Source organism: Chiloscyllium plagiosum, unplaced genomic scaffold, assembly GCF_037043375.1.
Source record: "Chiloscyllium plagiosum isolate Xiang-an unplaced genomic scaffold, Cpla_swu_hap1 HiC_scaffold_13, whole genome shotgun sequence".
In the NCBI taxonomy this organism is placed as follows: Eukaryota; Metazoa; Chordata; class Chondrichthyes; order Orectolobiformes; family Hemiscylliidae; genus Chiloscyllium; species Chiloscyllium plagiosum.
The window spans coordinates 78,678,683-78,705,902 of NW_028270151.1; the positions used below are offsets into that span (position 1 = coordinate 78,678,683).

General features: G+C 44.1%; 1 protein-coding gene across 4 annotated transcripts; it reads right to left on the minus strand.

Moving 5' to 3' along the window:
* Positions 1–1,227: 1,227 nt before the first annotated feature.
* wdr53 (WD repeat domain 53) lies at positions 1,228–13,158 on the minus strand. Of its 4 annotated transcripts, none has more exons than XM_087993798.1 (3): positions 13,149–13,158; positions 10,431–10,915; positions 1,228–4,637 (listed from the first exon to the last, which is right to left on the minus strand). In XM_087993798.1, exons 2-3 carry the CDS (start codon positions 10,908–10,910, stop codon positions 4,017–4,019), a joined length of 1,101 nt encoding a protein of 366 aa, XP_087849924.1. In that variant the 5' UTR covers positions 10,911–10,915; positions 13,149–13,158; the 3' UTR covers positions 1,228–4,016. The 4 variants fall into 4 exon arrangements, with proteins under 4 accessions (XP_087849924.1, XP_043557772.2, XP_087849922.1 ...); XM_043701837.2 differs by lacking the exon at positions 13,149–13,158 and adding an exon at positions 12,997–13,121; XM_087993796.1 differs by lacking the exon at positions 13,149–13,158 and adding an exon at positions 13,062–13,079.
* Positions 13,159–27,220: the final 14,062 nt, after the last annotated feature.

Consider the following 27,220-nt stretch of genomic DNA (forward strand, 5'->3'; position numbering starts at 1 on the left):
CAGTTTTGGACTCCTTACATAAGGAAAGATGAAATGGGCTTATTTCCTCTGGAGTTATTGAAGAGTGAGGTATAACATTATCGGAGTGCATAAGATCCTCAACAAGATGAACATAAAAAGGATGTTTCCTCTTACGGGTGAGTTCAGAGTCAGTTGCAATGTTCTAAAATTAAGACAGAGAAAAGGAGAATTATTTTTCTCTGGAAGATGAGACACTTTGGAACTTTCTACTTAATGAAGCATTGAAAGCAGGATCATTGAGTATTTTCAAGGCAGAACTAGAAAAATTCTTGTCAGGCAAGGGAATCAAAGGTTATCCAGGGTAGTCGGGAATCTAGAATTGACATATAAACCTATTAACCATGACCTAACTGAATGGAGGAGTAGGCTCCAGGGGCTGAATGTCTACATCTGGTCCTAATCCACGTGTTCGTATATAACATGATGCAAGTCTCTGAGCAACAGAAATAACTGACAGAATCCTAAAATGGAAACACAAGCTAGAAAGATAATTCTACTGTGTCTGGAAGAGAATTTAATTAGATTAAGGAAAAAAACCCACGATGATATGAGTGATACAGAACTGTGGGAACACCTTGCCTACTGTCACAGCTCTGGAATATTCTATATTGGATTCTGAGAAGTCAGCAACTAGCTCAGCTATGGTTATGGTAATATTTGTACATATGTGATGGATGCGTAGGTTTTGATAATCACAAATGGGAATTTTGTCAACATTATCAAGGAAACAGAACAACTAACAAGTCATACAAGACTATGGGTAAAATGCTGGAAAATAAGAATAGAATAATTAGGTGGTTGTTTTTGATCAGTGCAAATTCAATCAGCTGAAGGACCTTTTTGCATGTTGTCCACCTCTATGATTCACAATTCAGCAATAAATTATCACTCAGTACTTTTACAGGTTTGTCAACATGCTTTATACTTAAGGCCCTAGAATCTTTTAACCAGATTTTAAGCTGCAGGGCTGAGATAAACAGTCAAACCTAGTAGGTGTTACTTGGTCTGTTAATATCACAAGGCCTGCATCTCATGTTTCAGGAGTGTCAAGGTGAGATATTTGTCTGCCAAGATTCAATCCAATATTCCAACAATTGTCAGCCAGGGTGTTGGATAATGTTCATTTATATTTGTTAATTAAATGCTGCGGTGCAAGTTAGGAAATTCTAAAAATTGTACACACACACACACACACACAAATTCCATTATGTAGTTTCTAATTTCAAGCTTTATTTGCACCAAGCGTTTACTTCAAAATCCTAGCAGGTTTCAAAACCATTGGTTTCAACCAGATAATTGTCCTTGATAATAGCTTTTGGAAAAGTCCAACTATGTACACTTAGCATATGCAGTTTATTAAATTTCCCATTGCAAAGACTATGGATCAACACTACGTGAAGGAAAACAATGTGTCCTCTTGTGCTGGGACTATTCCAGGTCGTCTTATTCCCAAAAACAGATTTGAAAGAATTACAAGAATGAGTTCTCAATTTTATAGGCTTATAGGTTAATAAATGCAATGATTATAAATTACAAAAAAAAAGAACATTCAGGGAAAATATCTCAAGATTAAGCAGATCAGTGTATAGAACCAAAGTTGTGACCTTTCATCAGTCCTCTGCAAACTTACGAGATATAATAGGTCTTAACCAAGGGCTAGATGGGACACAGTGAAATCTTTGATAAGGTGCAAAGACAAAGAAAGATTGACTGACATAAGAGTTGTCCTCGCGGGTCAAAGGGAATAGTGATGGAGCAAGAAAAGAAACAAAAGATAAGCTTTGAATAGATAAACTGCTAACTGAAATAAAAACAAAAAACAAAAACAAAGAAACAAAACCGGGACAGAGTATATGGTCTGAAATATTTGAACTGAAATTTGAGTCCAGAAGTTTATAAAGTGTCTAAGCAAAAGTGGAGGTGGCGGTTCTGAAGCTGAAGTTGGGCCTCACTGGAACAGTAGAGTAGACCAAGGGCAGAAATGTCAGCATAAAAGCAAAGGCATGAATTAAAATGACAGAACAATGGAAATTTATGATCACATTTGCAGACAGAACGGAGGTGTTCAGGAAAGCATTTGACCTCCCAACATTGTGAGCAGGGAATATAGTAAACTGGAGTGAAAAGGTGTTCACATAAATCATATTTTACCTAGGAATGTGTAGAACCTTAAATGAGGAGGAAAGACAAAGTAAAAAGGCAAGTATTACATCGCTTATATTTGCATGGTCAGGTTCTATATTGATGGAGTGGATCTTCCAACCATGTCTTCCCACCCTACAGTTCCCTAACACCGTACAGATCACTTCTACTTTCTTTTTGCAGGTCTATTAATTGGACTGCCCTTAAAGATTTATTGTTTCAGGCTGTTCCTCCCCCAATGAACTAATTTCTTTTTATCTCGACTATTTTCTCCCATTATTCAGACTATCTACATCTATTACTCTTCTGATGCTCTCTATGGCTCTGAAGTTCCAATTTCCTCACTCTGTCCCTTCTTCATCATTGATATCCGATCCCTCTGCATCAGCCCTACCATGATAGCTAGAGAGGGCTTCACCTCTTCTTGACAGTGGACGAATCAATTCCCATCTGCTACCACCACCATCTGCTTGGCTGAGCTTGTTCTCAATCTTAATCTACATCAATTCCAGTCAAATCCTTGAAAAGAAGAAAGGGTCCTAGATATGCCTTTCCTGTTTGGATGATGTGTTGATTTATTTCAGTCCTACACAGTCTCCTCTCTCAATTTGTTCCCCACCCCCCCCACCGCCCCAGAAATACATTGATCACTGTACCTGTACCTCAAAGGCCTTACCCTTTGGCTCTGGAGTACTAACTCACGCATTGGTCGATTTCTCCTGTCTTTCACCCTATCACAGAGCCTCTTTTGGTCTTTGCTCCACTCACCTCTAGCTGAAAACCTATTACATATCAACCATTTCCCAAATCTGATTTAAGATTACACCTATTTCCTTGCTACACAAATGTTACCTGGAGATTTTTCCAGCAGTTTATTTCTATTTTTCAACAACTGCAGTATATTGCTTCATGATCAATGATAACAGTTCACCAAAAACATTAATCAGCACCCATAATTACATTTTTTAATTGAGGGCTAGTTCTCAACAAAGGATATTCTAACCATTTTAACTGATGTTGTAGCTTCAGTTAGAGCAGTCGGTCATTAATAATTTTTGATCTTAAAATATTTCAAGAAAAAACCTTGATGACCGAATAATGTCATAAATTAGTAACCCTCAATACACCAAAATATCCTGTCCAATCCAGCTGGACTCCAGGATCCTCCCTCCTTAATATTATTTGAAGCCTTCCTCAGTATTCCAAAGTTTCGAGTTCACATTTTCAGTGTTCTGATCACAGAGCTATAACTATTGCTTCCGATTCCAGGGAAATATTCCCAATGATCTGTTCGTCCCCTTTTCAGCATTCTCAGTTTGAAGAAGCCCCCTCCTAGTGCTCTCAAAGGGACCTTCTAAAAGATTGTTAAACGCCAAATACATTTACGTACTCCCAAGATTTAAAATTAAATAAAAACCTACATAAGTATGATTTATGAATTGATTCCATGAATTGAAAGAACACAATTTTGCCAATTTGAGAGGCTATTGTTTGTTGGATTATTCTAACAGGCTTTTAAATCATATAAGCCATTGTGAAAGTATTAATATATCAAACCCATTGATAGGAATATACATATTTGCGGTCCTCAAATTTCACCAAAAATATCTGGGTTTCAACTAAAACATCCCCAAATTTTGCTGGAACTCTACTGGTTTAATTTTAGATATTTTTAGTCAACCTGTTCAGACATGTCATGACACACTTCTGGATCAGGTGGGACTTGAACCCAGCCTTGTGGCCCAGAAACAGGGACAAACCACTGTATCACAAGAACCCTCAATGATTTAGGCTTACATTCTTTCCTTACCTAAAGCAGACACTATCACTTGAAAATGATCAGACACTGCAATCTATAAGCCTGAAAGAGGATATACTGATATCTGACAAGTTTGGTCAGCAACTAGTATATACTTAGAGCCTTTTATGTCCACAGCAGAAATCCAGTTCACTTTTTCTCCATGGTCAATACTGAGTTTTGGCAAAATGGAATTTGCTTTATTTTCTTTACAGATTTTTGCACCACGGTCACTTCTTCCAACCCCAAGGCCCTTCTTAAAAGTGGACCTAGCTGATTTTTTCCCTAATGATTTTAAAGGACCTTTGACATCAGTTTTGATTTGCTCACTGACGTCCCATAGCATGATCTTTGCATCATTCCCTCCTGAAATCAGCCAATATGGATGAGAAAAAGAGTTCAGAAAATGAACCTGGGAAACACCTAAACTGTGACCACGGAACCCATATTCCAACTCAAATCTTGTTCCAGTCACTCTGAATAACCGTATCTTGCCATCTTCAGCCCCACAGGCAAATATGTTGCCACAACTGGCAACTGTTGTGAAGTGGGCCAGTGGTGGATTGAAAAGCTGACACCCTGCTCCCTGCTGCATTTCTTCCATCTCTTCTCGCGCCAGGTCCTGAAGATTCACAGTCCAAAGAGGGCGGGTTTTCTGCAAGTTCCACAGCATCACCTTCCGAAGACAGCAAGCAAAACAATTCGATTAAGCATCCTTGCAATTTATCAGTCAAGAGTGAACAAACTGCTGGGTGTTAAAGAAAAAGACTGGTTACCTAGGATCTTTGGGATGACATTAAGTTATCATTATTCCCTTACAAAGGAATACAAACTGAATTGGTATTTCTTTACTCTCTAGTTGATTATGCACAATAATATCATAACCTACCACAGATGCAGAAAATATTCTTGACTGAATATCTACTCTATAGATATTAAGTCACATAGATCAGAAGTTACAAGTTGCCTTCCTGAACTGCCATTAGCTTACTGATTTGAGTTTGTGGCAGTAGTTTTGATGCTAAGATTGTTATTAGGTCCACAAGTTTGGAAGATGTAGAGTTGTACAACTGAAGGTTTTTGATAATTCAACTAAGCATAATAATAACATTTGCAGAGATTTCACTCCACCAGAGTATGGTTTCATAGAATTTAAAACTCTAAGCAAGCTTTGAAAGTTTGTTCTTAATTATAGTATATTGTTAAGTAAAAAGATATTTTAAAAAATCTTATATAGGATATGCACTCCAGGCCCATAAAAAGAAAACAATGGTCAGTGGTTACAATTACTCATGATTTTGTGTCAACATTTACCATTGTTAATAAGGAGAAACTATTTCCAGTGGTAGAAAACACATTTCAAATGATTAGCTAAAGAACCACAGGCGGAAGAATCCTTGTTTTCTTTTGCAGAATTATGATGACATGGAAAGTACCACCTAAAAAAGGTGGCACAAATAAGTTCAACAATAAATTTGAATTGGGAGATAGGTAAACACTCATAAGTGGAAGCATTTGAAAGGTATTTCTTTCAAAAAAAAGCACAGTCACAAAGAACCAAATAGCCTCCATTTTGTTGCATAATGCTATGATTAATTGTAGAATTTTACTGCTGGGTCAATGTTCAGTGTGTGGATCTTTATATTGATTCCATAAACAAGTTGACCAATCTGAACACCTTTTGGATGAAGGCAAAACACTGCATTTAGTAGGAATCTGAAATATACAGAGAATGCAGAAGAAACTCACCTAAAACTAAGTTAATCCACTTGAATATACCATCGTACAAATAATGGAAAATGTCAGGACAGGGTCTATTTTTGTTGTTTTAAATAAAGGTTGTCCTAAAAATTTAAGAAACCATTTCAATAATAATGGAAATTAAATTCAATGCAAGATGGAATGACTTATGAACTCTGCTTTAAGGAGTATTAATGCGATGTTCAACTCGTGGTCCTCAAACACTGGCAGTCCCACTTGAGCTAATTGCGATTTATTCGGTTTGTGAAGATTTCCAAAAGACTAGATTTAGTACTACTACTTTCCTGATGAATACATTGATCACTTTGACATCTATACAGGTTAACAAAACAAGGACTAAACTTCACACATGGTTTCCAAAGAAAAAATCACAGCTAAAGGCAACAAAAAAAGGTTACTAATTTAAGATATATTATGCTGATGGTCAGCAAACAGGAGAATGACACCATGACCAAAGACAGTCTCCTTTATGAAACAAAAAAAGAAATTACTGGAGAAACTAAGCAGGTCTGGCGGTGAATGCAGTCAGAAAGAATGAACAATTCTGGTCCAGTGATCTTCCCTTATTTGAAGTCTTTTTTGTTTCAGATTTCCAACATCAGGAATTCTTTTCTTCTCCATCATGTACCTTTTTTTTTAAAACTCTTCCCAGTCTCTATTGAAGGGCTAAGAGAAAGAAACCCACTTTTTCAGTTTCCAATTCACAATAAAAATAAAAAAAATGCAAAGAGCTCTTAAAGGTGGATATAGGAGATCCCTGTTCAAGTTGCTCATTAAACATCATTTTTATTTAATTTTTTTAGGTCATGTCCCGAATATGTCTTTCCCAGTTGTACATGTATGCAAAGCATCGACAAACTATTTGCCTAACAGTTAAATGCAATTGTTTAACATGTCTTGAAGCAGAATAATGAGCAGCCAATACAGTATTCCTAGAGTATGTAAGCTACCCTCTACAGCACTGAGAACAACCCAAGATAATGATGACAAAATCAGAGTGCACTAAAGTGCACAAAATGTTAGCGGCAGGATGAGTTGGAGAACTTGGCTTCTGAAATCAAAGATCAAAACCAGTGCTATGGAAATTTAAGCTTGATAAGGATCCAAGGAAAAGCTGTTTAAGACAATGCCAGATAAGCAGAGTGAGGGTTCTCAATCACAAAGTTTAAATGTTAGTGGTGGATGATGCATTTGTTTCAATAAGTGTTTTTGTTTGACAATATTAAATTATCTAGCAAAGCAGCTGGTGCTACTACAGAAGAAGCTGATGAGTTCCCTCCACAGTTAAAAAAATGGCAGTAAAACAAGTTTTCAATGTTAATGAGATGGGACTTTTTTAAAAACAATATACACTTCACAAGTAGAGGAGACAGCACTGAGACTTACAGTTACCAATTCTTCTGCTACCGGGTGTTTTAGGGTTAAGTCCTTGGTGGTCTCCCAAACTGATACAGCACAGCCATTGAGGGGTTAATCCAAGGAGCATTTACAAATCATTTGGTGTACAAATAAGGCATGGGAGCAGAAGTAATCCATTCAGTCCCTCAATGAGATCAAATAATCAGACACACTTCAACTCCACTTTCCTGTCTGTTCCCCAAACCCTTCATTCCCTTAATGATTAAAAATCTGACTATCTCAGCCTTGAATATTCTTAATAACCCTGCCTCAACAGCCTTCTGTGGTAAAGAATTCCTCAGATTTACAACTCTCAGAAGAAATTCTTCATCTGTCTTTTTAGCACAAGGTCTTATTCTGAGATTACAGCCAGAGCCCTAGGTTCTCTTACAAGGGGAACCAGCTTTCTGCATCTTTTCCTATCAAACTTCCTAATCTATGTTTCAATAAAGTTACCTCCCAATCTTCTACGTTCTGATGAGTATAGGTGGAACATACTCCATCTTGTCTCAAAAGGCAGTTCCTCCACACTTGGTATCAAATAAAGTTTGAATAATGAGAGCACTTAGATTTTTTTCTCTCTATGCCATCCCATTCTAGAGGGCTTATGATGGCAGAGAACATTTTTCCTTCAATATATTGCTTCTATTGGATAATCCTGTCAAACTGAAGTATCTCAAAGTGTAAAAAGTACTTTTAATGTTTTTAATGATTTACTTGATACAGCTCATGTTTTAGTGAATGATAGTAGCATTCAAAGCTGACCCCCTCCACTTTACCTTCACCAACTCATGAAGGTAATAGATGGAGAGAATGAGTTAGTCAAGGAATTATGATGTGGTTCACCATCCTCTATGGCATCGAAAATACTGTTGATTCTTGCAGTCAAGACATGTCATCGTGTTTGATGAGTGTGTGGTGGGCATTGTGGGCCAAGTGCGTCAGTAGCAAAAAAGAACATTTCCAAGAGTTTTCCAACTTATGAAAGAGATGGGATAGAAATCTTCACAGAATGATACAGCACTGTGCCAGAGTAAACAGAGGGATCAATTATGACATGAACTAGAGATGTCCTCAAAGGGATTTCCAAACATATCAAAAAATCTGCAGAAACTGCTTGCAATGAAAATGGGAGTATGTCTCTATGACTCTAAGATTCACTTGGGAACGTACCAGTGTGAAAAGACTTGGTCCTTCCAAACAACACCTACATATTCAACACAGACTTGAGATTGATAAATCCAATGCACAGTCATTTCAGAACCCATCAAGCTGTAACAGAAACAAGTCAACATCAAGCAAGAGAGACTGCTTGAGAAAGACTGGTGAATGGTGCTTAATTTGAGCTTATAAAACAAATCTCTGAATATAACAAATACTGTATAAGTTATTTCTGCTTTGGATGCAAAGTGCTGTGCATGTTACGACATAGTATTTCATTTTTTAAGACCGTTTCTGGGCAGGAAATGTCCTCAGGGACATAATCTTGGCTTTAAAATCATTATTGGAAATAATGATTTTCAAATCACAAATTTCAGAAATGCAACCACAACTTTAAATGAGGACTTCTTGCCACAGGAAGAAAGAAATTGGATTAATGAAGTACTTTTAAAGAACAATCACTGTTGTACTTTAAGAAAACACAGCAGCCCATTTACAGACAGCAAGGTCCCACAAGCATCAACGAGATAATGACCGTTCAGTCAGTTCTTTCATGATGCTGGCTTGAACAGTGCAGCAGATATTTCTGCTCTTCCCCAAATAGTGCCTTGGCACTGTTTACTACCACCCGAGAGGACATGACTTTGTTTAATACCTAATCCGAAAGATAGGACCTCAGAGTGTAGCACTCCCTTAGCAATGCATCGAGCATTGTCACCTCTTGTATATGCTCATAGCCTTCAGATACAAGAGGTGACAATGCTACCACCAAGACAAAGTAGATATCGGTACAGGATTTTGAAGAGTGTTTATATTGGGTTAGTCAAAAATATTGGTAAAGCAATCCCTTAGACCAGTTGTTTTTGCAAAAACAAGATAGAGGACCAAAGGGATCTCGGGCTAAATATATAAAACATTAAAGTAGCAACATAGTTTTAATAAAGCATTGGAATTCATTTCTAGATGAATGCAATTCAAAAGCATATTAGTTCTTTAACTATTTAGAATTTTGGTTACATTGCAAGTGGAGCCAACAACAGATTTTACTTGGGAATCTACATGGGATAAAGAAACAAGCATTGGCCTCTTCTCACAATTCCTGGATCTGTGTCAGAACAGGATTGCAGGTCTGACCCAATGCAGAACACTCGAGCCAACAATCTGATAAAGGAGCCAAGATAACCGAAAACTCTGTCTCTCCAGTATACTTTTGGCCAATTACTTGGTTATGAAGCAGTAGTTCTGAAGCCAAAGAGGACCAAATACATTATCACAACTGAATGTTTGGTCTCACAAAAGACTTCGGCTTCACATTTCTTTTCTCTATAATCTAATCAATGATATCAACACAATATTGATGGTGCAAAAATCTTCTGAATACAGAGGCATCCAACATATTTTCTTTTTTCCTAAGAATTTGTACCTTGACACCTTATACTTAAGATGGCGCTGAAAGTAGCAACTTGTAAACTTTTCACTGTATTTATTTGACAATAAAGCTAATTCAATTGAATTCAACAATAGAACAAGAGCAGTGAAGATTGAGTAGGGACATGGTTAAGATGTGTAAAATTATAAGGGACGTAGAGAGTAGAGAGAAAGAAATTGCTCTCCTTAATGCAGGGGGCAATAGGTAAACGGCAGAAAGTTTAGATGAAATGCAAGGAATGTAAGGGTGGTAGACGCACAAACCCTCATAACAAGCATTCAGGTGTGTACTTGCAATATCAAGACATACAAAGGTCAGTGCTGGGAAATGGAATTAGAATAGGTGGCGGTTTTTGATTGTGCAGACACAATGGGCCGAAGGACTTTTTCCTGTGCTGTAGACCTCTATAATTCTGTGTGAGCCTTTAGACCAAGCTATTGCACTATCTGCTGTTGAACAGTTAATACTGGGTGTTTGCAAACTGAAGCACCTATCAACTCACCAGCTGAAATCATAAAGAATTATTTCTCTGGATACAGAAACTATTATTTTCAAACTCTGCCATGCCAAAGAAAATTGCTTAACACAACTTAGGAAATAATTTCTGATCTTGTATTCTGAAAACATGCTTGAAAATGATATACTAAACATCCAGCCATTTCCCTTTCAAACTCCAGTTATGTGGCCACACAAGCAAAATATTTAAGATACTGTATGTACCTGCATATCTAATCCACAGGAGAGTAAACTCTGTGGTCTTTGAGGTCGGAAGGTCACACAGGAACAAATATTTGAATGTCTCCGTAAAGAGCGGCTGACCTTCTTGCTTGCCAACTCTATGACTTTTATTGATCCAGAATCATCTGCAGCAGCAAGATGGCTGCCTGTTTCATTAACAGACAAGCAGTTTATCTCATCCTCGTTCACATGGAAGCAATCAGAGGGTTTCTCAAAAGCCCGAATGTCTAATACACTGACTGTTTCACTGTGAGATGCATACAGGATGTTGGAATGATTGTGCGAGAATGACACACATGTGACAGCGTCACCGGCACCTAAATTCAGATGGCTGATTGCACCACCTTGGCTGTTCCAGATTGTAAGCGTTCCTTTCTCTGCCCCTGATGCCACAAGGCCTTCACTGTTAACATCCAGGCACAGCACTGGATTTAAATCCCCTGCAGTCCACTTTGTCGCCATAATTCCTACAAGAAAAAGTGTAAATAACATAAAAAGGGCCAACACTTCCCCTCCCTTTAATGTTTATAAATTAAATACTCAGATAGTTGAATATTTTTCTTTTCTTTTTTTCAGTACAAGGACACTGGGCAACACCAGACAAGGGTCAAGTTGTTGCTATTAATTAGTAAGGATGCATCTGTATCCCATCTCATCAGATCCAGCAAACTAGTTATCTTCTCTCCTCAATGTGGCCGACTTAAATTCCCAGATCAAGTGCTGCCTCTATCACCTACTCACTTCCACAAACTATTCTCCTTTACCTATGCCCCATTTCTAACTTTTCCCATCCGTTCCTGTTCTCTGCACTTGCTCCTCACTCTCCCTCCAAATGAAAAGGCCATTTGGCCTTGAACCAGTTAGATCATGGTTGATCATCTACCTCAATGTCACTTTCTTCTGCTCTCTCTACACATCTTAATTAGTTTCCAGAAATTGTCAAAGATTGACTGTCTTCAGCACTCGAAGGTACAGAATTAAAAAGATTCACCAATTTCCGAGTTAGGAAATGCCTCCTTATCGCAGTCTTAAATGACCTACTCCTTATCTGAGATGATGCCCCCTGGTTCTAGACCCAACAGTCAGACGAAATGCTTCGTCTACTTTATCACAGCCTGAAACAATTTGTAAACTTCAATGTCTAAGTTCTTATTCTTCAGAAGTCTAGAGAATACAGGCCCAGTATTTTCAGTCTCTCCTCGCAAAAGAATCTCACCATAACAGATATTAAACTGGGGAACCTCCACTGCACTCCCTCTACGGTAAATTTATCCCCTCTTGGATTAGGAGACCAAAGCTGTATACAATAATCCAGTAGCAGTCTCACTAGGACTTTACACTTTATACGAAACTTTACTCAAATAGCCTCATAATTAAGAGCAGCATATCATTTGCCTTCCTGATTGATTGTTGCACCTGCATGCTACCTTGTAGTGAAATATCAGAAAGGCAGCCCAGGCCCTTAATACTTCCTAATCTCTCATCACTAACAAAGACTTTGTTTTTCTGATTTTTTTCCGTACCTAAATGGATAACAATACTTATTCACATTGTATTCCATCCACCACATTCTTATACATTCACTAAACTTGTCCACATCCATTAAGTCTCCTTGCATCTTCCTCACAATTTACATTCTCACATAGTTTTGCCACCAGCAAATATGGAAATATTACAACTTCTAACCAATTCTCAATTGAATATTCATATTAGTATATACCCCCAATCTCTAATTGTGTTTACTAGCTTCCGATATAAGACACTATCAAAAGCCTTCTGAAACACCCCACATACATGTCCAAGCCCTCCTTGCCTCTGAACTCCTGACCTGTACGTAGACCAAACAAGGTGTCTCTTCCACCTGCCACAGCAGCCTGGCATGGAGGCCTCCTGGCCTGATGTGGTAACCTCCCAGTGGTCTTATATGGCCATCCGGTCTCAAGGGGATTCTTGAAGCAATATCTTGGCGTCATGAACCCTGCAATCAAGCCTGGCGCACCCTTGAGCCAAGACCGGGTGTGAACAGGTGGGTAAGTGCAAGTGTGGACTGGGTTGGAAGACCCTCATACTGTAGCTGAAGCAGCCATACCTAGGGACTTTTATCTAAGATGGCTCTGTAAATGGGGACTTACACACTTCATACTGTACTCATTTGAGTGCATGTGCCAGTAAAGCAAATTCAAATTCTTTATCTGTGCAAACAATTAAGTCTTCAAAGATCTGCAACAAATTTGTTTAAAATGATATCCCCCTCAAGCTGCAAATCTGGATGTCTGACATTTCTGGGAGATGTTCTATGTGAAGATAAGCACAAGTGGTTATTTTAGCCTCTGCCATTTTCCCATTCTCCATGTTAAATTTTTCTGTCTTCATTTGCAATGGACCCACATTTTTTTTCACACCAATCTTTTTCTTTTCAATTGCCTAAAGTAACTTCAGTTTCTGGGTCATTCTTTGCTGGGTTTTAAACTTATCCCCTTCACTTCCTCTCAAACGGCAACCCTAACTACTCTCCTCCCCCTCATTATTATTTTTAACATAGGCCTACCCTCTTGTCCCGCCACCTTCATTCACGGACCCGAACTTGTCACCACAAAACCGGGTGGGCCCTACCTCCGACCTCCGACCCCCGCCCCCGAACCTCTCTCTCAGTCACTCCCCGCGGGAAGGCGCGCGCCTGCCCTGCCTCACGTCGCTCACCAACGGCCCCCGCACGCGGCCCAGCGGAACCCTGACATGCGCGCGCCACGCAGCCCCGCCCCCACAAGCCGCCGCGGCTCTCCGCAACCTTCACCCTCCCCCACCTGACCCGCCGCTCCCCCCCCGCACCACCTCCCGATCTCCACATCACACCTTCTCCCAGCTCCTCTCACTTCCTCTTTTTTCCCCTCCACCTCCCCAGCCCGCTCCCTCTTCTCTCCACCTCCCCCACTTCTCCCTCCACACCCGTCTCCCACTACCTCCAAGCTCTCCCTCCTGCCTCCCTCCCCTTCCATCCTACTCCCTCGTCTTCCTCCCTACTCTGAGGAGAAAGTGAGGTCTGCAGATGCTGGAGATCAAAGTTGAAACTTTATTGCTGGAACAGCACAGCAGGTCAGGCAGCATCCAGGGAACAGGAGAAACGTCGAATCTCCTGTTCCCTGGATACTGCCTGACCTGCTGTGCTGTTCCAGCAATAAAGTTTCAACTTCCTCCCTACTCTCCCTTCCTCCCCCCATGCCATCCCCCCATCCCCCCCCATTCCCCCCACATTCCCACCATCCCCCCATCCCCCCTCCCTCATCCCCCCCATCCCCCCCTCCCTCATCCCCCCCCTCATCCCCCCCATCCCCCCTCCCTCCCCCCATCCCCCCTCCCTCATCCCCCCCATCCCCCCCTCCCTCACCCACCCATCCCCCCCTCCCTCATCCACCCATCCCCCCCTCCCTCATCCACCCATCCCCCCCTCCCCCATCCACCCATCCCCCCCTCCCCCATCCCCCCCCCCATCCCCCCCCCCCATCCCCCATCCCCACCTCCCCCATCCCCCCATCCCGCCCTCCCCCATCCCCCCATCCCCCCATCCCGCCCTCCCCCATCCCCCCATCCCCCCATCCCCCCCTCCCCCATCCCCCCATCCCCCATCCCCCCATCCCCCCCTCCCCCATCCCCCCATCCCCCCATCCCCCCATCCCCCATCCCCCCATCCCCCCCTCCCCCATCCCCCCATCCCCCCCTCCCCCATCCCCCCATCCCCCCCTCCCCCCATCCCCCCCTCCCCCCATCCCCCCATCCCCCCCTCCCCCCATCCCCCCATCCCCCCCTCCCCCCATCCCCCCATCCCTACCTCCCCCATCCCCCCACCCCCCCCTCCCCCATCCCCCCACCCCCCCCTCCCCCATCCCCCCACCCCCCCCTCCCCCATCCCCCCACCCCCCCCATCCTCCCCTTCCCCCCCCCCCCATCCTCCCCTTCCCCCCCCCCCATCCTCCCCTTCCCCCCCATCCTCCCCTTCCCCCCCATCCTCCCCTTCCCCCCCATCCTCCCCTTACCCCCATCCTCCACTTCCCCCCCATCCTCCACTTCCCCCCCATCCTCCACTTCCCCCCCATCCTTCCCTTCCCCCCCATCCTTCCCTTCCGCCCCATCCTTCCCTTCCCCCCCCCATCCTTCCCTTCCCCCCCCCATCCTTCCCTTCCCCCCCCATCCTTCCCTTCCCCCCATCCTTCCCTTCCCCCCCATCCTTCCCTTCCCCCCCATCCTCCCCTTCGCCCCCATCCTCCCCTTCCCCCCCATCCTCCCCTTCCCCCCCATCCTCCCCTTCCCCCCCATCCTCCCCTTCCCCCCCCATCCTCCCCTTCCCCCCCATCCTCCCCTTCCCCCCCCCATCCTCCCCTTCCCCCCCCCATCCTCCCCTTCCCCCCCCCATCCTCCCCTTCCCCCCCCCATCCTCCCCTTACCCCCATCCTCCCCTTCCCCCCCCATCCTCCCCTTACCCCCCCATCCTCCCCTTACCCCCATCCTCCCCTTCCCCCCCATCCTCCACTTCCCCCCCCCCATCCTCCACTTCCCCCCCCATCCTCCACTTCCCCCCCCATCCTCCACTTCCCCCCCCATCCTCCACTTCCCCCCCATCCTCCACTTCCCCCCCATCCTCCACTTCCCCCCCCATCCTCCACTTCCCCCCCATCCACCCCTTCCCCCCCATCCTCCCCTTCCCCCCCATCCTCCCCTTCCCCCCCCCCATCCTCCCCTTCCCCCCCATCCTCCCCTTCACCCCCATCCTTCCCTTCCCCCCCATCCTTCTCTTCCCCCCCATCCTTCTCTTCCCCCCCATCCTTCTCTTCCCCCCCCATCCTTCTCTTCCCCCCATCCTTCTCTTCCCCCCCATCCTTCCCTTCCCCCCCATCCTTCCCTTCCCCCCCATCCTTCCCTTCCCCCCCATCCTTCCCTTCCCCCCATCCTTCCCTTCCCCCCCATCCTTCCCTTCCCCCCCATCCTTCCCTTCCCCCCCATCCTTCCCTTCCCCCCCACCCTTCCCTTCCCCCCCCACCCTTCCCTTCCCCCCCCACCCTTCCCTTCCCCCCCCACCCTTCCCTTCCCCCCCCCACCCTTCCCTTCCCCCCCATCCTTCCCTTCCCCCCCATCCTTCCCTTCCCCCCCACCCTTCCCTTCCCCCCCCCACCCTTCCCTTCCCCCCCCCATCCTTCCCTTCCCCCCCACCCTTCCCTTCCCCCCCCCTTCCCTTCCCCCCCCCATCCTTCCCTTCCCCCCCATCCTTCCCCCCCATCCTTCCCTTCCCCCCCATCCTTCCCTTCCCCCCCATCCTTCCCTTCCCTCCCACCCTTCCCTTCCCTCCCACCCTTCCCTTCCCTCCCACCCTTCCCTTCCCTCCCACCCTTCCCTGCCGCCCCATCCTTCCCTGCCCTCCCATCCTTCCCTGCCCTCCCATCCTTCCCTGCCGCCCCATCCTTCCCTGCCGCCCCATCCTTCCCTTCCCCCCCATCCTTCCCTTCCCCCCCCCATCCTTCCCTTCCCCCCCATCCTTCCCTTCCCCCCCATCCTCCCCTTCCCCCCCCATCCTCCCCTTCCCCCCCATCCTCCCCTTCCCCCCCATCCTCCCCTTCCCCCCCATCCTCCCCTTCCCCCCCCATCCTCCCCTTCCCCCCCCATCCTCCCCTTCCCCCCCCATCCTCCCCTTCCCCCCCCATCCTCCCCTTCCCCCCCCATCCTCCCCTTCCCCCCCCATCCTCCCCTTCCCCCCCCATCCTCCCCTCCCCCCCAATTCCTCCCCCCCCAATTCATTCCCCCATTCCTTCCCCCCATTCCTTCCCCCCATTCCTCCCCCCCCAATTCCTTCCCCCCCAATTCCTTCCCCCCCCAATTCCTTCCCCCCCAATTCCTTCCCCCCCAATTCCTTCCCCCCCAATTCCTTCCCCCCCAATTCCTTCCCCCCAATTCCTTCCCCCCCAATTCCCTTCCCCCCAATTCCTCCCCCCCCAATTCCTTCCCCCCCCAATTCCTTCCCCCCCAATTCCTTCCCCCCCAATTCCTTCCCCCCCAATTCCTTCCCCCCCATTCCTTCCCCCCCAATTCCTTCCCCCCCAATTCCTTCCCCCCCAATTCCTTCCCCCCCCAATTCTCCCCCACCCCAACCCCCATTCCCCCCCCCCCCCCCCCCCCCATTTCCCCAATCAAAGTCGAATAGTGTGGTACTGGAAAACCACAGCCGGGAAGGGTTTCCTGCTCCTGCTCCTTGGATGCTGCCTGACTGGCAGTGCTTTTCCAGCACCACACTCTTCGACAGCAATGCCCTATCCCATGAATGAATAAAGGAAAAAAATATAATTGTTTCTTTCTTTCTAATAGAGAAAGATGCCTACTGTCTTTTAATGGTTGTAACTCATTATCTACTTACATATTTTTTGTGCAGAAAATGAGGTTAACTTGTGTAATTCATGATGTAATTTGGTTTTGTTTTAGGCAACAACATTTCTGCAGACTTGTCAGTGCCTAAATATTAGTAGCATGTTGAATCTGGCGTACTTTCTTTTATTTTCAAGTTTCTGGAGTTTTAAAAAAAACACAGAAATCAGCTTGACTTGGTACCATTATTGCTGCTGAACGGTTCAAGCTTGATCCCAAGCCCTGATTATGAGTGACATCTTGGTGCTGAGAAGAAGCTGCTTTCTGCCTTCCTTCAGAAGTTAGGCTTAACGCTGGTGTAGACCTCCAATTCAAGTAGGTCGAAATGATCCTATGGCATTATTTGAATATGAGAAAGGATTTTCTTGCATCATCACCAACATTTTTCTTTTCAATCAACATCACAAAGTATAATGGCATATTTGCAGCACATAAACAGTCTGCTTGAGTGGCCATGCTCATTTTGGCATTTATATTTTCCAGAACTGTCTTCACTCCCTTCATCTAATGTTAATTCTTTTCTCCCTCATATGTTTATTGTTGTTATGTTGCCATAGTCTTATCAGACCATAGGGGCTGCTCTCTTATTAGTGAGAAGTAACTGGTGGTGATTTAACCAGACCTCAGGTGAAAAGGGGAATCTCTCATGGTAATCTCCAACCAGTGATGGGAATTGAACTCATGCTGTTAGTATCACACTGCTCTGCAAACCAACAATCCAGCCAACTGAGCTAAACTGGTTTCCATATGTTTATCTATATTCACCTTAAATACTTTGATGCTGTTCATCCAACCTGGGGCAGTAAGTTCCAAATTCTAACCACTAGGCAATTATTGTTTATGGAAGCCGGTTGTGTACAAATTGACCGTACTATTGTTGGAATCCAATGAGGACTGTGCAAGGTGTTATATAAAAGAAAATTGTTTTTCTTACCTCAACCTTTTGCCCTTCTTTACATTTGTACCAATTAAGGTTTCCGGTGGCACTGTTGTTACGGGAGAGCTCACTTCCTGTTATTCAAATAGTGCATTTTTGTGGATTTTACCTAGTGTATAATGTGTGGCTTGACCTGCCTGCTAAAGGTGCTGTATGCTTCGCTGAAATGATTGACATGGAGTGAGCAATAATTTAGACATGTAAAATGTGTTATTGAAATGTAGGAGCAAATTACTGCAGATGCTGGAAACTGTATTGAAGACAAAAAAAAATGCTAGAAATGGCAACAGCTCAGGCAGCATCCATGGAAAGAAAGAGAGCAAGCTGCTGTTTTGAGTCTCGATGACTCTTCACCATGAGTGCAGCATTTCTGCAATAGTGTGGGGATGAAGTGCTGGGGGACAAAGAGTGCTGATAGTGCAGATTAAGCAATTGGAACATGAGAATGGCAGAACAATGGTATGTCCAACTGCTAAACTGGAAAGAACAGACAGTCCCACTGGAGTGGAGGGAGTGGAAATAGGGCATTGTGACAAAGAATGCAACAAGTAAAGCCAAAAGAAAGGGAAGAAATGGGAGTGAGTACACAATCTGAGGGGGTTACACTCAATATTAAGTCCCAAAGGTTGTCAGGCTCCTAGTCTGAAGATAAGATGTTTAGATTCCCTACAGAGTGGAAACAGGACCCTTCGCCCAACAAGTCCACACCGACCCTCCAAAGAGTAACCCAACCAGACTCATTTTCCTACCCTACATTTACCCTTGACTAATGCACCTAACACTATGGGCAATTTAGCATGGCCAATTCACCTGGCTTGCACATTATTTGGAATGTGGGAGAAAACGCACACATAGGGAGAATTTAAGGCAGCAGTGCTAACCAATGAGCCACCATACTGCTGTTTCTCCAGTTTGCACTGTGATTCGCTGGAACATTGCAACATGCTGAGGATGGACAAGTGGACATGCGAGCAAAACACTGTGTTAAAATGACTGGCTCCGGGAGAGTTGGGATCACGAACCAGAAGTGTTCTGCAAAGTGGTCAGCCAGTCTGCATTTGGATTGTTCAGTGTAGAGTAAGCCACACATGGGAAGGTGCTGAGGGCATTGGTGGCCATCGAGGAATGGACTCTGGTGTCCTGGTGGGAACGGTCCCTGCAAAAAGCAGATGGGAGAGTGAGGGGCAGATGTGTTTGGTGGTGGCATTCTGCTGAAGTCTGAAATGTTTAACTAAGTATGGGTCTGCATAGACATACACTTGCATTGACTTAATAAAGTTGATTGAGTTTACTGTAAGAAAAATGACCAAAGGTAGCAACAGTTACATTCTTTCACAGTTGGTTCTCCCTTTGCAACAGCCTTAGCTTGAAGGAGGGGTGGAAACCTCACTCTCAACTCTGCTGATTTACTTGTTGCATAGAATCATAGAATCCCCACAGTGTGGAAACAGTCCATTCAGCCCAACAAGCCCACATCGGCCTATCCCCCTATCCCCCTACCCTATTTCTTTAACTCTGCATTTTCCATGGCTACACATCCTTGAAGACTATGGCAATTTAACGTGGTCAATCCACCTAACTTGCACATCTTCGGACTTCCAAAACTGACCATTAGTATATGTTCAACAATAACTACTGCTTACTTTCTGCCTTCAGGATATACTTCAGCAGATGCATATAGTTTCTGGTTTACTTTGCAATATTGGGCAGCACCATGGCATGGTGGTTAGCACTGCTGCCTCTCAGCACCAGGGTCCTGGGTTTGATTCCCACTTGTCCGTGTGCACATTCTCCCTGTGTCTGCGTTGGTTTCTTCCAGGTGCTCTGGTTTCCTCCCACAATCTAAAGATGAATTGGCCATGCTAAATTGCCCACAGTGTGGCTGCGTTAGTCAGGGGTAAATATAGGGTAGGGGAATGGGTTTGGGTAGGTTTCTCTTCAGAGACTTGTTGGGCTGAAAGGCCTGTTTCCACACTGTAGAAAATCTAATCTGTACCTGTGCACTTGAGTTTGGCACTGACCTGATCAAAAATCAGACCACAAAGTGCATTTCACCACTTATAAATGCTGTAGTGTTCTGGAATACTTGTGCCCAGCCCTCTTTAAATCTCTGTCAAGGATCGTTCTAAACAGTATTTACATTATTGCGGACTTTGCCATCTTCTTTTTATTTATTTATCAAATAGTCCAGCCAGTTTGTCAATACCTCTATTATCAAACAGCAAACATTCTGTGATTGGACAGAGGGTCATTGCCATTGAAGTAAGAAAAGATCATTTTGATTGCCTGAAACTAATTGCATTTTCAGTGACATTTCTCTGATGGGTTAGTTGTATACTTGATTTAAGTTTTTGCTTCCCGTGTTTCATTATGAGGTAATGTTTAGCTGTGGCAAAGACAATTTGGAAAATCACCAAATTTCATGCATCCTTCAGGGAATCACATTAGAGAGGGCATGATTTATATATTTGCTGATACCATCTTATAGGCCTAACTTTGAGCCAGGAAGCATCAGGAGGTGGAGAAGTTAACATTTCAGGTGTAACCTGAAGAAAAATTACAGCCGAAATGTTGACTTCTCCACCTCCTGATGCTGCCTGGCTTGCTGTGTTCTTTCAGCCTCCTGCTCGTGTACCTTGGATTCCAACATCTGCAGTCTTTTTGTCTCTAACTAACTTTGAGCCAGGCTCTTAGAGTCATAGAATCATAAACATGTACAGCATGGAAACAGACTCTTCGGTCCAACCCGTGTATGCCGATCAGATTTCCCTACCCAACCTAGTCCCATCTGCCAGCACCCAGCCCATATCCCTCTAAACCCTTCCTATACATATACCCATCCAAATGCCTCTTCAATGTTGCAATTGTACCAGCCACCATCACTTCCTCTGGCAGCTCATTTCATGCACGTACCGCCCTCTGTGTGAAAAAGTTGCGCCGTATGTCTCTTTTATATCTTTTCCCTCTCACCCTAAACCTAGTTCTGGACTCCCTGACCCCAGGGAAAAGACTTTGCCTATTTACCCTATTTATGCCCCTCATAATTTTGTAAACCTCTATAAGGTCATCCCTCAGCCTCCGAGTTTAGTTTGCTGACGAGAGAGGGGAGAGCTGATTTTACCCTGATAAACAAGAGCCTAAAGGATAAGGACCAAAAGGTAGGAATTGGGAGTCTAAGGTTAAAAATATGCTGTGGTTTGGCAAAAACAGATGATATCAGCTGGTGCTGACTTTCAAATTCAGCTCGATTGGTGAAGATTTCGTCATCATCAAAAATTATGCAGACTCTTCAAAAGAAAATGTAGCGAAATTAACAAGAGTCATAAATTACACAATTCCCTGTCCAGGCCAGTAAAATAGATACAGGGAGAGAAATTGGGCCCCACAGTTCCTCTTCTTATAGGTACTAGATGGCCTCTCAATATTTGAACATGGAGTCTTAGGTATATGTACATACACTCTGAAGGAAGCGCACTTGCTGTTGCTGTGATAAAGAAATTTGTGTTTTATCACACAATAGGTGCCATCAGTATGGAGAGCAGGCAGTTAAACAGTTAATGTCAATCAGTGTGCAATGATCATTTGACACCACTATCACCATTTTCAAACTCCAGACTCCAGTGTTACTCTGTATGAAGAACCAATGACTGAAGGGATCAGGATCTGCTTTGTAGCTTAGTTGTTCTGTTATTTCTTTTGGCTGTTGGTGTAATTGTTTGTGTTTTTTGGAGGTTTCCAATACTTCTGTCAAGTTTAAATAATCTTCAACACATAGTCGTCTCACTGATGCTGAAATACCTTACACGTAATTTAGAAGATTGTGCTGAAATAAGTTGCTTCCAAGGATAGGTAGCCTTTAGCACACTCTCTGGGAATTGGGCATGACCTGGATAATGAAATATGTCTATACAGAAGAGGGCTAGATGATAAAAAAGGGAGGATGACGGCTCTGCCAAGCGTCTTGTGGAACAATTCTCCTCGCATTAGTGAGGACTAATGCTTGAGTCATTTCACTTCAGAAAAGGGTCATGACTGAAATTTGCTAACTGGTGCAAGAGGAACCTCGAAAACTTATGTAGCTCTTTAGCATAGTCAGATGTCTCAAGTTACCTCATAGAAGCATTACAAAAAACAAAGTACGATGTGGAGCTACATAAGGAGGTATTACGTAAGATGACCAAAATCTAAGCCAAAGTTGTAGTTATGAAGGAAAGTCTAAGGGGCAAAGCAAAGTAGAGATGTGTAAGGAAAAATTGTAAAGTTTAAGTTCCAGGCATTTGAAGGCTTAAACTCAGTGATGCTCCAGGGGCTAGAATTAGATGAGTGTTGATACTTCTGAGGGTTGTGGTATGGCAAGAGACATAGCCATGAAGTGACCTGGGAGCATGCATGAGAATTTTAAAATGAAGCTAATGAAGTGAGAGAGCACAGGGGTTATATGTGACTGGAACTTTATATCTCAGCTATCTGATTTTGGGTGATCTCAAGTTTCTGGAGGATAGAATTTGAGAGTCCAGTCAGCCGTACATTGAAAGTCTAGAGATAATAGAAGCATCTAAGAGGTTTTGAGCAGCAGATGAACTGCGATGGACAAAGTTGTGCAATATTAGCAATATAGTGAGGGTGGAAATTGCCACTCTTAGTGAGGGTAAAAATATATGGTTGGAAGCTCAACTTGGGATCAAATGTGACACCAAAGTTTAAACAGACTGGTTTAGTCTCAAACTTCTGCTCAGGAGAAAGATGGAATCTATACCATGGGAACAGATTTTGGCATGGGAATTGAAATGGTTAGAGTTTTCACAATTTGCAGGAGTGAGAAGAGAAACGATTGCAAACCCTGTCTAGAATTTGATAAGGAAGCTGGGATTAGTTTTTCAAGAAGGATAGGCTAAGAATATCAATATCCATGATTGTCAAGATGATGGCAGTTCTTAATCTTTATATTTCTGGCTGTTTCCAGTCTACTGCTTGAGATATAAGCAGTTGTTTGATGTTTATAGTACAGAGGCTTTTTGTGCACAGAGAAATAGCTTTATCTCATTTTATCTTACTATAGACATTCAGGAAGAACAAGCAAGAGATCTTGTACAGATTGCAGACATCTCAATGGTGTAGGGTGCTGTTGACTGCACACACATTATTTTTTGTGCAAATTGGCCATTTTCATAATTTGAAAGTGCTTCTGCACTCTCAATGCACAACAGGAGTACAACCTCAGGCATTGAATGCTGATAATCCTGGCAATAATTGCATTTCCTTCATTCTATGCAGTCCTTCATTTCACGTATATTGGTCTACAATGACAAGTCAAGGACTTGAATCAAGAGTCCTTGATTGTTTTTAAGGAAGATGTAGATAGACTCTTCTTAAGCTAGGGGCTGAAAGGTTAAGGGCAGTAGGTGACAATGTGGATTTAAGGTTACAATCAGATCTTATTGAATGATGGAGCAGGCTTGATCATCAGCGGTCCCTTGCAGATGAGGATAACGCACTTCTACTCTCAGGGTGGGTCTGTAGGTGGCAGAACAGATCGATATGGTTATTGCAGACTTTGTTACACTTGGGGCAGGTGAAGGTCATGGGAAGGGGTAGATGGGGCATTGGTGTGACAGCTGGCCCTTTTGCTGTTTATTCTGGGCTTCTATTTTTTCCCAGTGGGAAGTCTCGAGATGCTCACCACCTTCCCGGATGCTCCTCCTTCATAGAACGTAGAACAGTACAGCACAGTACAGGTCCTTTGCCCTCGATGTTCTGCCAACCTTTTATCCTATTGTAAGCTGCATACCCTTCACTTTACTATCATCCATGTGCCTATCCAAGAGTCATTTAAATGTCCCTATTGTATCTGACTACAACAACCGCTGGCAGTGAATTCCACACACCCACTAATCTCTATCTAAAGAATTGACCTCTGACATCTTCCCTAAATTTTCCTCAAATCACCTTAAAATTATGCCCCCTTGTGATAGCCATTTCTGCCCTGGGAAAACGTCTCTGACTATTCACTCTACCTATGCTTCTCATCATCTTGTATACCTCTATCAAATCACCTCTCATCCCTTTTCTGCTCCAATGAGAAAAGCCCTAGCTTCCCCACCTTTCTTCATAAGACATGTCCTCCAGTCCAGGCAACATCCTGGTAAATCTCCACCTGCACACTCTCTAAAGCTTCCATATCCTTCCTATAATGAGGCAACTAGAACTGACCACAATATTCCAAAAGTGGTCTAATCAGGGTTCTATAGAGCTGCAGCATAACCTTGCAGCTCCTAAACTCAATCCCCCTTCTAATGAAAGCTAAAGCACCTTACGCCTTCTTAACAAGCCCATCAACTTGTGTGGCAACTTTGAGGGATCTATGGACATGGACCCCAATATCCCTCTGTTTCTCCACACTGCTGAAAATCCTGCCTTTAATCCTGTATTCTGTATTCAAATTCGACCTTCCAAAATGGATCACCACATTTTTCCAGGTTGAACTCCATCTGCTAATTGTTAGCCCAGCTCTGCATCCTGTCAATGTACCGTTGCAACCTACAACAGCCTTCCACACTGTCCACCACTCCACCAACATTCATGTAATTGGCAAACTTACTAACCCACCTTTCCACTTCTACATCCAAGTCATTTATAAAAATTAAAAAGAGCAGAGGTCCATTAACATATCCCTGCAGAACACCACAGGTCACCAAGCTCCAAGGCTGAATACTTTCCATCTATTACCACCCTCTGTCTTCAATGGGCCAGCCAATTCAGTATCCAGACAGCCAAACTTTCCTGTATCCCATGCCTCCTTACTTTCTGAATGAGCCTATCATGGGGAACCTTATCAAGTGCCTTGCAAAAATCCACATACACCACATCTACTGTTCTGCCTTCATCAATGAGTTTTGTCACATCCTCAAAGAATTCAATAAGGCTTGTGAGGCATAACCTGCCTCTCACAAAACCATGCTGATTATCTCTAATCAAACTATGGTTTTCCAAGTAATCATAAATCCTGTCTCTCAGAATCTTCTCCAATAATTGCTCACCACATTTCTGTTGTGCATATCACTGAGAACATCTATTCCCAGTTTAGGTACCTCAGTTCCTGCCTATTAGCATTGTAATTCTCCTCTCCCAACTAAATACTTTCCCATACTGTCTGCTCCTATCCCTCTCCATGACTATAGGTCAAGGAGTTATAATCACTATCACCAAAATGCTTTCCCACTGAGAGATCTGACACCTGGCCTGGTTCATTGCCAAGCACCAAATACAAAATGGCCTCCCCTCTTGTCGGCCTATCTACATATTGAGTCAGGAATCCTTCCTGGACACACCTGACAAAAACTGCTTCATCCAAACTATTTGAACTAAGGAGATTCCAATAAATATTAAGGGAGTTAAAGTCACTCATGACAACAATCTGTTACTTTTACACCTTTCCAAAACCTACCTCCCAATCTGCTCCTCTGTGTCTCTGTTGCCATTGGGGGGAATATAGAAAACTCCCAATAAAGTGACTGCTCCTTTCCTGTTTCTGACTTCTTCCTATACTGACTCTGTAGACGAATCCCCTTCGATGATCTCCCTTTCTGCAGCTGTGTTACTATCCATGATTAGCAATGCCACTCCTCCACCTCTTTTACCCCCGCTCCATTCCTTTGGAAATACCTAAACCTTGAAATATCCAACAAATATTCCTGCCCCTGTGATATCCAAGTCTCCTTAATGGCCTCAAAAATCATAGTTCCAAATACTGATCCATGCTATGCGTTCATCACCCTTATTCCTGACGCTTGTTGCATTAAAATAGACACACTTCAGCCCATCACACTGACTGCAACTCTGCCCTATCAACTGTCTATCCCTCATCATAGACTCTTTGCATGCTGTATCTGGCTGTTCATTACTACTCCATCCTCAGGTCCATAGATCCGGTTCCCACCCTCCTGCCAAATTAGTTTAACCCGCCCCCCCGAAGAGCTCTAGCAAATCTCCCGCCCAGGATATCGGCGTCCCTCCAGTTCAGGTGCAGTTCAGGCGCCCCTCCTTCTTGTATAGGTCCCACATTCCCCAGAAGGTATCCCAGTGATCCGCATATCTGAAGACCTCATTCCTGCACCAGCCCTGAAGCCATGTGTTCAGCTATACTTGCTCACTCTTCCTAGCCTCACTAGCCTGGTAGCAATCCTGAGATTAATACTCTGCTTGTCCTGGCTTTTAGCTTCCAACCTAACTCCCTATATTCTCTTTTCAGATCCTCATCCCTTTTCCAACTATGTCATTGGTACCGATGCGTACCACAACTTCTGGCTGGTCACCCTCCCCCTTAAGAATTCTATAGAGTCAATCCAAGAATCCCTGACGTTGGCACTCGGGAGGCAACAAACCATCATGGAGACTTATTTGCAACTACAGAATCTCCTGTCTTTCCTCTCATCATTGAATCTCCTATCACCATCATTCTCCTATTCTCCCCACTTCCCTTCTGAGCCACAGAGCCAGGCTCAGTGCTGGATACCTGGCTGCTGAGGCTTTCCCCTGGTAGGTCGTTTCCCCCCCGCCCCCAACACACATCCCTCACCTGCAAACAGGGGGACAGCCACAGGAGGTCCTTGCACTGTCTGCCTATTCCCTTTCTCTGTCCTGACGATCACCCAGCTACCTTTATCCTATAACTTAGGTATGATTATCTTCCTTTAACCCCTCTCTATCACCCCCTTAGCTTCCAGAATGATCCAAGTTCATCCAGCTCCAGTTTCCTAATGCAGCCTGTGAGGAGCTGAATTTGAGTGCACCTCTCCCAGGCGAAGTCAGCAGTGACACCAGTGGTGACCCTTACCTCCCACATCCTGCAAGATGGTGGCACGGTGGCACAGTGGTTAGCACTGCTGCCTCACAGCACCAGAGACCCGGGTTCAATTCCCACTTCAGGCGACTGACTGTGTGGAGTTTGTACATTCTCCCTGTGTCTGTGTGGGTTTCCTCCGGGTGCTCTGGTTTCCTCCCATAGTCCAAAGATGTTCAGGTTAAGTGAATTGGCCATGCTAAGTTGCCCCTAGTGTTAAGTGAAGGAGTAAATGTAGGGGAAAGGGTCTGGGTGGGCTGTGTTTCGGCGGGTCGGTGTGGACTTGTTGGGCTGAAGGGTCTGTTTCCACACTGTAAGTAATCTAAAAAAAAGGAGCATGCAACTGCCCTAGCCTCAATCCCCTCTGCTTTAAATTGCCAAGAGAGATTGAATAAATATTGAAAAAAAAACCTTACCTTCTATTAAAAGCCTTCAACTAAAACCATTGTTTTATACAAAACATTTGCTTAGTTGATGCACTAGCCCATAGTTAAGCATCATGATCATCAGTATTGTGAACTTAGGCCTATCCACTATGCAACCTACCCACCAATAGCTTTGAACTGATGTACCAAGTGGAATGAAAAGCTC